The sequence below is a fragment of the Vipera ursinii genome, assembly GCF_947247035.1.
Source record: "Vipera ursinii genome assembly, chromosome: 1".
NCBI classification, from domain to species: Eukaryota; Metazoa; Chordata; class Lepidosauria; order Squamata; family Viperidae; genus Vipera; species Vipera ursinii.
Genome location: NC_139512.1, coordinates 269,770,019 through 269,786,890, shown reverse-complemented (window position 1 = coordinate 269,786,890; position 16,872 = coordinate 269,770,019). Strand labels below are relative to the sequence as shown.

The window sequence follows — 16,872 nt, the reverse complement described above, 5'->3', positions numbered from 1 at the left end:
CACATGCCCTGATATACGTCTTTGTGTTTCAAACTCTTTCTTGCAGGCAGCTGGATCTTCTGGAAGAGGTTGTGTGGAACTCTGCTTTAGTAGATGAGCAAATAGATCTCCCTGGTTCATTCTTCATGTCGACCATGAATAACCTTCAGAGGTCTCACCATGTCTTGACAGATGTAAACTAAACTGTCCAGAGACCTTTCCTGCCATGAACAGAACTGCTTGACAATTACTTTTTAGCATAGAACTACAAGAGATCTGATGCCTGTAGTACGACTATATGGAAAGTTTTCACAGAGGAAGAGACGTCTGTGAAGTTAGAACGGCTGTGGAAAAATGGGAGCACCTGAACTTTAAAAAGCACAGCACTGGATACACTTCATGTGCCTGTACAGCTTTCAAGTGAACTAGTACCTAAGACCTTTGGTGACAAAATGGACTCTGGAGATATAGCTGTAGGGCAAAATGCTACCTCAAGAACCAGAGAAGCAGCAAAAGTATCAAGCAGATGGAGGCAGGAGCATTCAGCAAATGTGAAGATGGATAGCCTGGAAGGTCAGGCCCAAATAGATCCAGAACACATGGGAAGCCCTGCCTCGTCTCAGCTCTTTCGTTCTGGGAAAGGGGTGTCACCGAACAATGCAACCCAACAAATCACAGACAAGCAATACCCTCAGCAGCTTCCAAGCCCATACTCCTGCCCACACTCGCTTTCCTTTCCACAGCCATCGTTGCCACAAGGTTTCTTGCACAATCTGAAGCCGCGACAGAGCCTGGAAGGCCATAAATGGCAATTTTCTGACCCTCTGCAGCCAGTTGCCTCCGAGGACTTGTTTCCTTTTCACGTGCATGGCCATAGTGGAAGCTTCTCCAGAAAGAAAGTGTCCAATCTTAACCCTGCTTATAGCCAGTACTCTCAGAAATGTATAGAGCAATCGTCAGAAGATGGTTATAAGAAAGAACATAAACCCAAAAAACCTGGCAAATACATTTGCCCTTACTGTAGCAGGGCTTGTGCCAAACCTAGTGTACTTAAAAAACATATAAGGTCCCATACAGGGGAACGGCCCTACCCTTGTGTCCCTTGTGGTTTTTCATTTAAGACAAAAAGCAATTTATACAAGCACAGGAAATCCCATGCCCATGCAATTAAAGCAGGCTTAGTACCTTTCACAGAATCTGCTGTATCTAAGTTGGACCTAGAGAGCAGTTTCATTGATGTGGAAGCAGAGATACATTCAGATGGGGAGCAGAGTACAGATACAGATGAAGAGACTTCGCTACTTGTCGAAAGTTCTGACAAACTGAGCCCAGTTCCGCAGATTCCATTGGACATTGCAAGCAGAAGTGGCTTTCATGCATCCCTAGAAGAATCCTTGGGAGGCCCAATGAAAGTCCCTATTTTAATTATTCCCAGAGGTGGGGTGTCATTCCCGTGTGAAAGCTCCCTGCACGTTGGGACTGACAATCTGCAGAATCCATTAAATACAAAGTCTGATGACTCTCACACAGTTAAGCAACGCCTTGCATTGAGGCTGTCTGAGAAGAAAGGACAAGATTCTGACCAGTCATTAAATCTACTGAGCCCACATAGCAAAGGAAGCACTGACTCTGGTTATTTTTCACGCTCGGAAAGCGCGGAGCAACAGATAAGTCCACCAAATACCAATGTGAAATCTTATGAAGAAATCATTTTTGGGAAATTCTATAGGATTAATCAAAGAACTGCACAACCATTAGCGACAGCCAATCAAGATTGTAATTCAATGGGTAGAAAAGGCAAGATGGAGCCTCTTGTAAATCCTAGATTAGACATTAGCTTGTCTGAAGAGAGAATGTCTCCAAATAATGAAGCACTAATTGACTCTGGCAACGTGAGCACTATGAAAAATAGCCAGGTCTTTGATGACAGCAATTCAGAATCCAAACAGTTGCAAATTGTTACATCATCCATCAAAAATGAATCAAGCCTTTATCCAGGAAGTCATCTGGGTGATGCATCTCTGCTCCTGGAACCTTCAGCAGATACAAATCCACTGATTAGAAGCAACTCCATGCCCACATCGTCTGCAACTAACTTGAACGTCCCATCATCTTTAAGAGGAAGCCATTCATTTGATGAGAGAATGACGGGTTCAGATGATGTATTTTATCCTGAAACTATAGGAATACCCCATCAACGAATGTTAATAAGACAGGCAGCCTTTGAACTTCCTTCATTGCAGGAAGGACACTCGGATTTGGAGTATCATGGACGAATGGGGAAGAACATTATGGTTTCTTCTGTTAGATCACCTGTTGGAGAAAAAGGGCCAGGCATGAGAGAAAAGAAATTGCCCACAGGGGAGAGACATATGTATGAGGGTGACTCTTCTGGAAAGCACTATAGAAAGTGGGAAGACTATGGGATTCTGAAGCAAAGCTTCAGTGGGTCAAAACCAAGTGGGGAATTCTATACTGAATCACCTACACAGTTACAGGCAATGTCTTCCACATACGGCATTGTATTTGAAAATCGAAAGCGTAGGATCCAAAAAAGTGTTGGAGATGAGGAAGACACACCATCTTTATGCAGTGGGGTTAGTGGCAATTCCATGACTGGTGATTTTGACCCTAAATTGCAAATCCAGGATGGACCAAGGAGTGGCTATGCCATACAAAGCCATGATAGCGCTGCTATTTGTCATTCAGAGCGGTTTGAGATGTGTAGACCCCATTTACAGTCATGCAGTCCAGCCACTAGTTTAGAAGAATGCTCTCCGGCTACTGATCTAGAAAAAGCTGCAGAATCTCTGAACAGAAAAGGGAACGTAATTTCTGTGATTCAGCATACGAATTCGTTGAGTCGGCCCAATTCATTTGAAAGATCTGAATCTACAGAGCTTGTTACTTGCCAGCAGGAAAAAAGCTATTTGACATCTGAAAGTTGTGAAAGTGAGGTTGTGGAATTCCCCATGAGCCCAGAGAGAGCTCAGCAGGCAGAAAATGCCGATGTTGCTAGCAAACAGCCTTCTCCGCTGCAGCCTTTTCAGACATACATGCAGCCGAGGCTGGTTCGTCAGCATAATATACAAGTCCCGGAAATCCGTGTCACCGAGGAGCCAGATAAGCCTGAAAAAGAGAGAGAGGTCCCAGTGAAAGAGCAAGAAAAGCCCGCAGAAGAATTCCAGTGGCCACAAAGAAGTGAAACCTTGTCCCAGCTCCCAGCCGAAAAGCTACCGCCTAAGAAGAAACGTTTGCGTCTTGCTGACATGGAGCATTCCTCTGGAGAGTCTAGCTTTGAATCCACAGGTACTAGCCTTTCTCGCAGCCCTAGCCAAGAGAGTAATCTGTCTCACAGTTCAAGTTTTTCAATGTCTTTTGAACGGGAGGAGTGTGTCAGGTTCATAACGTCGACCAAACAGGATGAATTGGTCAAACAACCTGAATTTTTGACTGTCCCAGCTGGTGTTTACTCTCTTTCTGTCCCTGGACATCACCAACAGAAAGAAATGAGACGGTGCTCATCAGAACAGATGCCCTGTCCTTATCCTGCTGAAATCCCCGAGATACGAAGCAAATCTTTTGATTACGGGAATCTGTCTCATGCTTCTGCAGCAGGAGCACCTCCAGTGGCTTTATCTCCAGCGAGAGAAAGGAAGAAATGCTTTTTAGTTCGCCAGGCTTCTTTCAGCGGCTCCCCAGAGATTTCCCAGGCCGATTCAAGCATGGAACAAAATATAAAGCAAGAGCAAACAGAACATGGACATGCTGGTCTCCGGTCTTCCCAAACTCCTTGGTCCCATTCTTCCTTTTCCCTTCCTTCAGATGACTCTGGGAAGCAAGCTACTGGTTCTTGTCCTCCACGAAGCACCAGTTTATCACCACTTTCTCACCTCTCAGTCCCCCAAGCACCTTATATTCTAAGCAAATATCCAGCAGAACAACAGCATCTATTTGCACTGCAAGAAAAAGTTCCCTTTTTTCCTGTCCACAGTACTATATTGCAGTTCCCCTACCCATCTGTCTGCATGGTTCACTTGCCATCTCAGCCTTTGTGGCCTTCAGAAATCTCACAGACCCCCTTTCCACATCACTTTGTACAGCAGCTTCAAAAATCTTATTGTAAGCAACCTTTCCCAATGGAAAGTCACCCAGGCTGCCATTTGGAATATGCTCAAGAGCATATTCGAAAGAAGTCTGATTATGTATGTACTAAAGAGCAACCTTACCAGCGTTACTCAGGAACATCTGGGCAGTATTCTAAAAATGCACTTGCAACTTACCAGCCAGATTGTAGCATTAAATCAACTGATACCTCTTTTGAACAGCAGCTACAGGTGAATTTTAAAACCCAGAATATTGAACCTGTTCACTCATTACCGGGCACCGTTGTTCCTGTTAGAATCCAGACCCATGTGCCGTCCTATGGCAGTGTGATGTACACAAGCATTTCCCAGATTCTTGCTCAAAGCAGTAGCCCTGCTATTGTCATCTGCAAAGTAGATGAGACTCTTTCTCAAAGGACATTAGCAACAAGCTCACCCATGCACGGAATAGGGTTTAACATAGCACAGATGTTAAACCAACATGGAGGGCTGGAAAAATATCCCTTGTGGAAAGTACCACAAACTCTGTCACTCAACCTAGACTCTTCTATGCCATTATGTTTGACCTCCAGTTCAGATACTGCCTCTACTCTAGGTGGAAACAAGCGTATGCTTTCACCAGCAAGTAGCTTGGAGCTCTTTATGGAGACCAAACAACAAAAGAGAGTCAAAGATGAAAAAATGTATGGACAGATTGTTGAGGAGCTAAGTGCTGTAGAACTCACTAGTTCAGATATAAAGAAAAGTTTTTCCAGACCACAAAAGCCCCAGCTGGTTAGGCAGAGTTGTACCACTGAGTCAAAAGAAAGGGGGCAGTCTCCTTTGCTCTGTTCTCCATTATCATCATCATCTCAAGACTTGCCAGCTACCAAACCATCTCCCGCTGAGTCTTCTCCATTAAACAAGGAGAAGCTTCCCAGTTTTGAGTCTTCTTCACCTGGGCAAAAGTCTAGTGGCACTTCTGAAGGCCGGGAGTCCCCGGAAGAACTGGATGTGGATGAAACATCATCAGATATGTGCCTAAGCCCACAGAGGTCTTTGGTATCTTCAGGAGAAAGTCAGATGGAAGACCAATCCAAACCACAAAAATTGCCATTTGGTATGCTGGTACAAATGGCATCTCAACCAAGTGGGAAAGCAGTGAGCTCAACAATTCTCCTGACAGATCTTGCTGACATCCAGCAGATTTTGAAGTTCCCTAGTTTGCGCACTACTACAACTGTGAGCTGGTGTTTCTTAAACTACACAAAACCCAGTTTTATTCAACAAGCAACCCTAAAATCATCAGTTTATGCTTCATGGTGCATTAGTTCATGTAACCCAAACCCATCAGGACTGAGTACAAAGATTACCCTTGCACTCCTACGCTCTAAGCAGAAGAGCAGCAGAGAAATCTACACCCTGTCTCCAATGCATAGGCCTGGAATAGGAAAGCTGACGTCATCAAGTGCATGGAAAGAGTTTGCTCAGGTAATCAGCCAATTCTTCAAAGATCTTCGTGTTTTGGTTAGAATTTCTATTGTATGGAAAAGTGCAGTGCAGAGACATTTTAGCATAATGTTTCTGGAATAGTTTTCCAACATATTAATGAGTTTGTTGTTTCATTCTAAGTGGATTTTTCAAATCTATGAGTAAGGGTTAGTAGGAAAATGGCATCATGATTATGGATTGTTTCTGAAAAATCTTGTGGGGATTTAACATTTTCCAGTTATGTTTTTCAAAGGAAATTATTCCAAAGGTCCTATTTTAGAAGAAATGGTATCATCACTAACTGCGCTATAAAGCATAAATATGAAAAGCTAATTTCAAGATTTTCAGAGCGCGCCAGTTGTTACATTAACTGATTTTCTGCATCTTTCAACACAGTGATATAATTTTTCAGAGTGCAAAATATATTGAATTCTCATAAGTATAACAAATTCTGAACAATAGGGATGGCCTTACTATTTTATTTTTAAGTGGTTTTTTGTTGTTTTTGCACCTGAGTACCCTCAGATAAAATCAATAATTAATCTACACTGTTGGAATTATGCATATCATACAATTGCACATCTGTGCTTTCACTTTCATTTTTTTATTAGGCCATTGGCTAAAGAAAATGGAGTTAATATTGGACTTGGACACCCAGGTTCAGGCCCCACTTGATTAAAAAATTAATTGAGTGACTGGATCAATCAGTCAACCTCTTCCTAATCTATCTAAGGAGATTATTGGGAAATTTAAATAAGGGAAAACCACCACATAAACTGTTGGGAAGAAAGTAGGGTAGAAATTCAACACTGTAGCTAAAGAATAAAGGAAGCTTAAAATAAATTACATTAATTACAAACTTAATATGGGAAGGTGAATCTGCATTTTGCTTCCATAGCCGTGGTGTGGCCATCTTAACAATTTACAGGAAGATGAGATCTTGGGGGGGGGGGAGAGGAGAGGAAACAGCATTGAGTTTTATTTGTCTTTGTTTTAAACCTGGTGGCAGTGCTACAGTTTGTGGATACTCGTCCCTGCCTCTACAAAAAAAGTGTGGACTCGAACATCGCCTGGGGTTTTCCAATGCATATAAAGTCTATTCTAGTTGAAAATGAAGTACTTGTTTCTGTCCCAGGAGATTGTGAATTTATTTATTTATTTAGCAATGAATAAATTCCTAATACATTGGGTTGGGGAGACCCAAGGTAGTTGGTCATAGTTTGTTGCCACATCACTACCTTTTGAACTATAGGCAGAGAAACTAGTGTGTCATAACCACACCACCCCCTGCTGGGCTGGATGGCTTTGAGGAGACTATGACTTGAAATGCCAGTGGTCATCAATTGACTGATTTTGATCGACTAGTAAGTCTCATTTATCTTTACTTTTTACGTATAACTGGCAACATAATATACTATGTTTTACAATACAGTATACTGAGGCATTTTAAAAAAAAATTCTTCTGCCTACCTCTTTTATTACTTGGAAAATCAAAAGACCTAGTTAATTGGCTTCCCGAGTTTTCAGTAAGATATAAGACCTAATTGTGACTTAACGCATTTACGTTAGTGTGGCACAACACTGTTATTCTGTTTATGCATGTAGCGTTTATTCTAAACTTCAAACATTTTCAACAATTAGTGACGTTTTCCCCTGCCTTTCTTTTTACAGATGAAACAGGAGCCATTTTTTGTATTTGGTAGCAAGTTTGAAAAGAAAGTCGTGGGGAATGTTATCAAAGAACGAATTAAAGGAGACAGCCATGCTGATAAAGATATTGTAGCCAAACACACAGAGCCAATGAGAATTAAAATTTTTGAAGGCGGGTAAGAAAAGAAAGATGGAATTGTTGTTTGTTCTGTGTTACTTTTAAAGACAAGAGCTAAAGAATTGTTCTGGGTCTTCGTGCCTTTGTGATGAAATCTCAGGGTATAATCAATTATGCACATTATACCAGAATTGATTAGGAGTTAAACAAGGCCCCAATTTGAACCTCATGAAAACTCTGTACAGACTATTTTGAAATCATGAACAAAAAAGAACAAGGAATAAATAATCCATGGAACTTCTGCCGTGTCCCATTTTTGGAAAAAAAACATCTGACATCTACTAAATATCGTATGACCTTACACACGCTTCATAAAACCTCACGTATGATGTTGCATTGGAAACCTCTGAAGTATCTTCAGGGTTTGTCTTTGGTACTTATAAAATGGGCCTTCTGAAAGAATGACACGAGAGTCCTCTTGGGATTGTGCAACTAATGATGGAGCTCTTTGCAATATAAAGGGTTTTTACAGCTGTTTTTATAAGGCTATTACTGTTCATTCAGTGGTGATTTCAACAGAATTTGCCCAATCTTCTGAAGATGATCATTGACTTATCACTGAAGAAAGGATACGATAAAGTCCTCTGAACACTACTGATAGGTAATAAGGTCATAATTTAACTTCTTGTGCCAGATGAGTAGAAAGTACAATGGAAAAGAACATGGCCAACTGATCAAACTTCTCCAAAGAAGCCCTGGGCAGGGGAAGGAATAGACTTGAATTAAATCTTTCTTTGGGCCAGTCCTTCAGCTTAGAAAGAAGACAGTGGCAAAATCACTTCTGAAAAATGTGGCCAGGAAACCTGAATGGATTTGTACATGCAGTCACCAGAGCTCAAAACTGATTTGAAGGTCCATGTTAATTCATTTAAATATTAAGAAAGATGGCAAAAAATCAGAATTCGCTAATGTGAATGTTCTCCTTTGCATTAAGAAAAATATATTGGCACAGAAAGAGTGTGTTGAGAGAGCTTTTCCAAATAATCTTGAGCTGTATAATTTGGGCTGAAATACGGATCTTTTTGTAGGTTGTAGTTATGACCAGTGCTTCGGTACTTCTTTGGAAGCCAATTGAGTTCAGATATTGCATAGATTAAACCACAAGATTTAAAGTTTGAATTTATCACAGTCATCCACAGGATCAGAGGGCTTTTGAAATAATTTAAGCCAATATTTTAATTGAATGAATTGCATGCAAAAGGTTTATTGAAATCAAGGCAGATTTAGGAAGCTCATCAGTTTAATAAGCTTAGTAGATTATCTTCTGGATCCTGTATATCCGTGGTAAAAGTGGAATAAGATAACAGAATACAGCATGTGTAAAACCAGACTAAGGGAGATGGACAATGATAAGGATGTGCAGAGTACCTCTTGAGCTAACAAGAGCTTGCACAGAAAAAGAGGATACTGAGAGTAGTCAAGTTTACGCAGCAACCACACAGATACACTGAGGTGTGTAAAAAAGTTTTACTTGTGGAATAATACAATAGCACAGTCCAAGAAAAAATCAGTCCAGGTCATACACGAGTAAAGAGATGATAACAAATAACAATAGTCCAAGGATTATCCAATACAGAGTCTTCTTACCAGTCCGTAAGTCAAAACACAGTTCTTCAGGTTTAGCAAACAGTAGCAAACCCACAAACCACAATAATCAGCAAGTAACAGCAAACATAACAGAGAGAATAACAGAGAGAAAGAAGTTATGTCTCTAGCTCCCTCTTATGGCCATTGGAAAAACAGCGTTGGCCAATCACACATTTAAAGTGATACAATACAGTTTCTATCACAATAATACAATCATAGTTTATATATATTGCCAACCCAACCAGTTAGGCCATAGTCATATACCTAACAGACAATAATGTGCCATTAATGTGTGCAACAATTACCAACAGACAAGGCGCAAACACCTGTCTGTTCAAAGAACTATATAGCATCAGCGTGACAGCAACATTTAAACTAGATCTTGGTCTTCCAAAAGGCAGATTCTTCACTGCCCTAGATGTCCAGTTTTTGAGACATATATAAAAATAAACCAGACCAAACTAAACTAAGCCATAACATGATAACAGGAAAAAAAACATTGCATGTGGTCACATTTTAGTAGTGGTAAGGCTAAAAAAATAGGTAACACCCCACTACAGGGAGATATGATAGAGGAAAGCTTGCCATGTGAGGGGATTGTCTACTTGACAGTGTTTCAAGAGTATGATGAATCAGAGTAGATGGAGCCAATAGAGCTCTTAGCTGAAAGACTTCTTTGGATCATGGCCAGGCATGATCTGTATGCCATTTTCATCACTCTTTGTTAGTAAAACTAAAATATCTTAAGCTAAAGGGAAACATTAGCATCGTAGAAGAATAGAACAGAAATCCTCTGCTTTGCCAGTCCTGTTCGTTATGTGTCCATTCTAAAATTTAGCAGATTCCACAGTATTTTCAATAATGCGATCTTTTCTCTGGTTAACAATTGCCAGGAGGATCGTCCTACTTTAAGGGAAATGGAGATGTACAAGATTGTAGTGAAAGTCATTCACATGGCCTCCCCTAATGAGATAACTCTTGGCCATGTAGACATCCTTTTAGAAGTTGGTTGCCTTCAGAGACAGAGGAAAAAAATCACTGTAGCTTTTCTAGAGAGGAATAGTGGAAACATCTACTTTTTTTTTTTAACCTACCAGCGATCATGATTTTTCTGGGGTTTCCAAATTTACAAAATCTTGGCCTGGAAACATCACATAAATTTAGTATCCGAAATAAGTTTAGAGTCGTTTTTGTCTTTTCTTGGCATTAACTTTATCAGTGAGTGATTTAGCATCCTCCTTTTGATAAAAGCCTTAACCTCCCCCCCCCCCCGCATTTGGTTGAGAACAAAGGCAACTTGACAGTGGCAGAAAGACGAAATAACCTCCAGCAGCCATTTACAGCTGGGTGTTCATTTTGACTCCAGGGTCTGGCTTTTGCTTAAATGATGGCTGGAAGCAAAGCAGAAGGATTTGTGGGCAAGTTTAACTATTTTGAGGAAATAAAGGCGTTCTGGTTTTTCCCCCCGTCTCCCTATCCAGCCCACCCCACTTCCCGGAAGCTATTGGATTGTCTCTTCTTTTGTTTGATTCTGTTCCTGAAGGGTGCAAGCTTTGTACTGTCTTAGATGGGAATAAGCGTTACTGAAATCAGCTGAACTCACATCTGCATGGGAATGTATAGGATTGCATTGTGCGGTTGGAAATGTGTACACAATAACTTATGCAAACCTTCTTTAGGCAAAAGTATGCTGCTGCAAATGGTTTTCCAGTATATTGGTCAGCAAGGGAAAACGCCTGGAAGGATAAATTCTTCCATGGCAAAGTTGTTCTTTACTTCTTTTTAAGAAGCCTGAAAGATGTCTGGAGCTGGCATATAGAGGTATAATGTGTGCCATTGATGTCCTTACTGGTTTTGGAAACGTCTTTTTATCTACTATGTCTTTATTTACTCTTACCTTTGGCCCAGTCAGAGTTTAGCCTATGATCTTCCAAATCTTTCCCAGAACTGAGTATGAAAAGTTCTCTTTCCCTGATATAAATATGGAATAAACAAAGAAATCATTGTTTGGATATCTGATTTTGTTAATCTGTAGGAGAACGATCCCTTTGGAAATTGAGAGGGAGAATATGTGTGGTGAGGTGGGGTGGTCTTGTGCTGTGTGAAGAATGTTAAAATAACCGTGGCTGTCTTTCTGATCCGGAAATGCTGGAAGTTTTAAATTCCATTCTTTAATGAGGAGTATGCATTGAAAAAAGCAAAACAATTTCATTTAGGCAGTTCAGATTGGCACACGTTTGCACATTTTGTATTTGTAACAGTTCTGGCTCAGCAAGAACAAAGGGTCACTGAGCAAAGGTCTATTTCTGTAAGAAGATGCATACAGTGAACGTTTGCCAAATGTGTGGTCATAATCAACATGATATTGACATATGAAAGAATTACCTTGGTTGTGTGTCTGTGTGTGTCTCTCTCTCTGTGTGTGTAGGGAAGATAGCTGTCAATGGACCGCATGATCTGTTTTTGCAAGGAACAGGGCTGTGTGTTGTATGAAATGCTTCTGAATATAAAAGAGTAGATAACCATGAACACCTGCAAAGAAGCAGGTTTGTTCATAATCCTGCTCTGCAAATGCACAAATGCATGGAAACTATCTGGAATTTCCTGTGGAAAAGTAATTTTATAGTCCCGCAATAGGGCCTAAGCCTAAAAATACTGACAGAGCTGTTAGCTTTTTACGAAGGCTTAAAAAAAAAGTGGGAAGGGAGAAAATTCATTGTTAACTCCGGACAACTGCCTGGATTAGTTCATGCAGTTTTCTTCACATTATTTATGGAAGTGGTTTGACATTGTCTTTTTCCTAGGGCTAAGACGGAGTGTCTGGCCCAAAGTTGCCTAGTTGGGTTTGAGCCTCAGGAAGAACTAGATCATATAACCACCTAATTTGTAGCCTAATACCTTAACAACTCTTTCTTATTTGACTTTTGTAGTAGGTTGCTCTTAGCAATGATTTTCCCTCAAAAAGTAACATTTAACAGTAACAGCGAAATACAATCTTTGTGAATAAAAATGGCCGGGTTGGTGTTTCCTATTTCATTCTGACTTTCTTTTAACAGATATAAATCAAATGAGGATTACGTGTATGTCAGGGGACGTGGACGTGGAAAGTATATTTGTGAAGAATGTGGAATCCGTTGCAAGAAACCCAGTATGCTGAAAAAGCATATCCGGACTCATACTGATGTACGGCCTTATATATGCAAGCTGTGTAATTTTGCCTTCAAAACAAAAGGTACCTGCTCAGTTTTATTTATTTATTTATTTTGCTGGGATAATGATGAAATGTCCTCCTGGTGCTCTGACTTCTATCCTTCAAAATGTAAGAGAAGTTTTCTTAAACCAGGGGTGTCAAACTCAATTTCATTGAAGGCCGCATCAGCATTGCGGTTGCCTTCAAGGGGCCGGGTGGGTGTGGCCAGGGTGGGTGTGGCCTACTGGGTGGGCGTGGCTAGAGTGGGTATGGCCTACTAGGTGGGCATGGCCAGCTCTACATCGTTTGCATCAAGGGTGCCTATGGGGGCCTGGGCAGGAGTGGGACAGATCTGAGGGTCTCTGGCAGGAGGAGGGTCTCTGGGCCAGGGCCAAGGCAGTGGGGGCCGTTTCCTCAGTGTTTCCAGGATGGCTTCGCGGGCCACATGAAACCACTTTGCGGGCCGGATCTGGCCTCCGGGCCTTGTGTTTGACATGTCTGTCTTAAACCAAGGGAGCTTTTTACCTATGGAGATCCTTAGTCATCCAGGTCATGGTTGTCCCAAAGGTGATTCAGTGACTCGCTAAAAGAATGCAAATGACCAGCTGTTTGCAAGGAGTATAAATCCTGTCATTCCCCACCATCCAGTCAGAGCTGAAGAAGCTTCTTGGATGAGAAGCGAAACGTCTTCAAAGAAAAAACAAGAAAGTCCAGTTACCTCATGAAAAAAAGTACCTTTGGGACAAGGGAGCTTTTATTTCTGAAAACGAGACTTCATGAAGTACACCACTCCTGTTTGAATAAGAGATTCATGGTTTGATGTGTTTGTCAGAGAGAAAGCCACTTTGTGTAACTACATTAAGAAATACGGGCTTAGACCCAGCCTATCAGTCTGCAGAGGAAATGTAGTGGCATAAAATTACCTTGGCAATTATTACATTTTCTGCTGAAAATGCTATGGTGCAAATATCAGTTACATCAAGGGGGTTGTACATTTGCGGCAGCACATTGCAGAAGTGGAACATTAACTCTGCCAAGTGGAGAATTCCTAAGCTGCCTTTTATGATGGGTCAGGTTCACAATTATTAATAATGCACCATTCCACAGGCTCCGGGTGGGCTCCTCCCTCCATGCTGACATGAATTATGGATTGAGATCTACTAGCATAGGTACATGGGTACTCACTGACGCAGGGGAAGAGAAGCAGCTTCCCTTTAGCATCTCTGCAAAACCCTTCCAAGCGGTGACCGCAGTTGCCAGAACTGTGCCTTTAATCAGTGCCTTCCTTTTTAAAGAAAATAATGCCATTTGCCTAATTTATAATGATAGAGCCATTAGTGATTTACTCCTGTTCCTAATAACAGAGAGGAAATACCTACTCTCTGCATATGTATAGAGGAGGAGAAATCTGCTTAATATTGCACTACTAATATACAATTCGACCTCTCAACAGCATTTGATATTATAAGTCAACTTTACCAGGGTTAGTACACTCCAGATGTGCTGAGATACTGGGGAGTTATAATCCAACACATCTGGAGGTCATCAGGCTGCAAAAGTCTCCCGTAAAACCTGATACTTTCACATGCTTCAAGTGTTACATTGAGACTAAATAGTGTGAAGAATCAGCAAAATATCTGTAGGGAGGATAACACAATTAACAGAATTATTTATGAACTCATTTTTTTCAAATATATCTGATTGTTAATTATATTTCAATAAGAACTTGCAGCCTGTTGTAAAAGTTAATCTAGTTGCACCTCAAGGACTTGCAAATTTATTCTGGAGTAAGTTTTCATGTACTTGTGTGTAAGGAAGTGGTGCTGAGTTTCTGTAAAATCCTGGTGCTCCACATCCCCATTGGCCTGACCCATAGTGATTCATAGTTGAGCCTACTCTTTGATTATCTCAGTTCTGTGGAATTAATTCTTTGCTTTACTCAGGAGCATAACCTCTTTGATAAGGCCCCCAAAAATCCATTTTTTAAAAATTTGCTTGAGTAATATAGTTATCACCCTTAAACCTCTATAGAACTTGAGGCCAGGTTATTTGAAGGACTGCTTCTGCCTTATTACATCTATCCAGCCCACCAGGATGGGAAGGCAGGGCATGTTATGGATCCCATAGAGCAGACATGTCAAACTCGTGACATCACGTGACGTCGCGCAACGTATCGGAGCCTTTTCGCCATTGCCGGCATTGGGGTAGGCGCTGCTTCTGGATGATGTGTCTGGCCCATTGCCGGCAGTTTGACAGCCCTGCCATAGAGTAAGAAGGGCTATCTGGTGGAACCACAAAAAAGGGCCTTCTCAGTGGTTGTCCTTCTTTATGGAACATTATTTTCCTGAGGTAAGGTTGATTCTCACCTGTTGCTCTTCCAAAAGGCCCTAAAAATATGGTTTGGTCAGTAGGCCTGAGGAAAATGAATGGAGATTGAGCCGATCAAGCTGATTTGAATGCATTGTGGCTGCCAGGGGTGGGGGAGGGGTGAAGGGTGATTTTTCTTAAGGATTTTTTATTAGATTTGTATTTTTTTAATGTTGCAAGCTGCCCAGAGTCAGCTATGTTTAAGTTGGGCAAATATATAAATTTGTTTAAAAAATAAATAATAAATAAATGCATCTAGTTTTAATGTGTCTAATCATAAACTCTGAGAGACTTTTGATAAACTTAATAAATAAAATAACCTACAAGGTTACATAATAATACATGCGTTAATCTCAAAGATGCCAAACAATTCTTTGTTGACTATAGTATTCGTTGATTTATTATTCAGTTTATATAGCTGGCCATCTCACTTTCCTCATTCTGGGTGGCTTACAGTTAAGTAATTTAGATATTAGAGGCTTGTAAATGGGAATAACACCTTGTGAAGTTTCTGCCAAGTATTCATGTCCTCCTTGTTCCGTGCATTCAAGGCCAGAGGTCAGAGCAGCAGCTGTTCCTTTTATTTTCTTTATTTGGCTATTTTTTTTAATAATGCAGTCATTTCTTTCTAAAAATGCTCCTACAATACTATCATATCAGTTATAACAGTATGTTGATTCTGGACCGTTTTAGGGAAGGGCTATTCAGGTGTAAACTTCCATTGTAGGAAACTGAAAGGAGTTTGACTTTCCTAGATCCTTTGAAGCCACATTTAATACTTTCCTTCTTCTCCCCTAACCACTGTTGAAATGCAGCTAGTAGAGGAGCAAAAGTGCAAGAGGTTTTCCTTGCCTTGATCAGGAGCTGTGGTGGCAGAGCTCCTTTTTCATCCATTAAAACGGAGCTCCAAAATACCCTATTATTTATTTATTTATTTATTTAATCCCATTTATATCCCGCCCTTCTCCAAAGACTCAGGGCGGCTTACAATCTAAGCACAAATCAATGTGCTTAGCAATAGCCTTCATTCTATGTATATGCCTGCTTATTAGGGCTTTCGCCCCCCCCCCAGCGGCATTTTTACAAAGTCAGCTTATTGCCCCCAACAATCTGGGTCCTCATTTTACCTACCTCGGAAGGATGGAAGGCTGAGTCAAACTTGAGCCTGGTGGGACTCGAACCTGTACTAATTGCAGGCAGCTGGTGTTACTTAAGGAGGCATTAGCCCACTGCTCCACCAAGGCTACCTTAGACCAACGTATGATAGTCCAAGTGTGCAAACTTGGTTAGTCCTAGATTAAACATTTGTTTTCTCCTCATTCCAAGGTGGGAGGAAGAATATTTATGTCAGATGGTAGAACTGGACTGACATCTTCAATTTTTTTCTTCTCAGTGACAGCCTTAGTTAGTTTCACATCTCATTCAGACAATTGGAATGCCTACCCTGTTCCAGCATTTGGTGGTGGGTGGCGATGCATTATGAATAATAAAGACAGGGGTATAAAAATAAAAATCAGCTTCAGTAGCCCTGAGGTATTACAGCTGGGCTGTTAAGAGAGGAGAAACGAAGAAAACACATGTATTTCTATGAAATAATTCTTGCTGAAATGATATTTATATAAAATGAATTATGTTTTTATCTCTCTGTCCAGTTCACTAATTCTATTTCTAGGAAAAGACGGGAAACCTCTCTTCATAAGAGTCAGTGTGAATTCTAAACTGGTGCCGTCTTGTCTGGTTTATCTTTGTGTTTTCCACAGGGAATCTGACAAAGCATATGAAGTCAAAAGCGCACATGAAAAAATGCCTGGAGCTTGGGGTATCAATGACATCAGTGGATGATGCAGAGACTGAAGAAGCAGGTATATGATTGTCTGAGTTGCCGGGATCGTTGCAGTGTACAAATGACATTCTGTCACTTAATCGCAAGAGAGGTTGTGTTAAGAATTTTAAGTGTTCCTCTTGCCAACATTAAAGCACTGGAAATAATGTTGACTTACTGGTTTGAATCTTACAAAACGTAAAGATTATCTTTATGTCTTCTCACATTTGACTCTATCCCAACACACTCAGGTCTACAACTGGTTCTAACACGCAATATTCTTAGAGGCTGACATATTTCAAAATAGTGTGAATTTTATTGGCACTGCACATTGCTGTTATAGTTTGCCTCACTTTCTTTAGTGGGAGAAGAATATTAACTTAGGGATAACTTAGTGGTATAATACATTTTTTACAGACATATTACTGGTTAGCTACACTAGCACAACTCTGCTTAGATATAACCCCAATCAACTTAATCCCTTGAAGTGGGTATATAGTTGTTAATCAAGTATTTGAGGATC

General features: G+C 40.7%; 2 protein-coding genes across 3 annotated transcripts in view; one reads left to right on the top strand and one right to left on the bottom strand.

Moving 5' to 3' along the window:
• LOC310643865 (uncharacterized protein) overlaps window positions 1-16,872 on the bottom strand; it is a 707,877-nt gene that overhangs the window by 185,678 nt on the left and 505,327 nt on the right. The window lies entirely within an intron of this gene.
• The window catches only part of HIVEP2 (HIVEP zinc finger 2), a 140,237-nt gene that overhangs the window by 116,722 nt on the left and 6,643 nt on the right, over window positions 1-16,872 (top strand). The window contains exons 5-8 of the mRNA XM_083368180.1: window positions 47-5,555; window positions 7,227-7,381; window positions 12,027-12,202; window positions 16,288-16,389. Coding sequence (XP_083224306.1) covers window positions 432-5,555; window positions 7,227-7,381; window positions 12,027-12,202; window positions 16,288-16,389 — 5,557 coding nt within the window. The 5' untranslated portion in view covers window positions 47-431. The remainder of the gene's footprint in view (window positions 1-46; window positions 5,556-7,226; window positions 7,382-12,026; window positions 12,203-16,287; window positions 16,390-16,872) is intronic.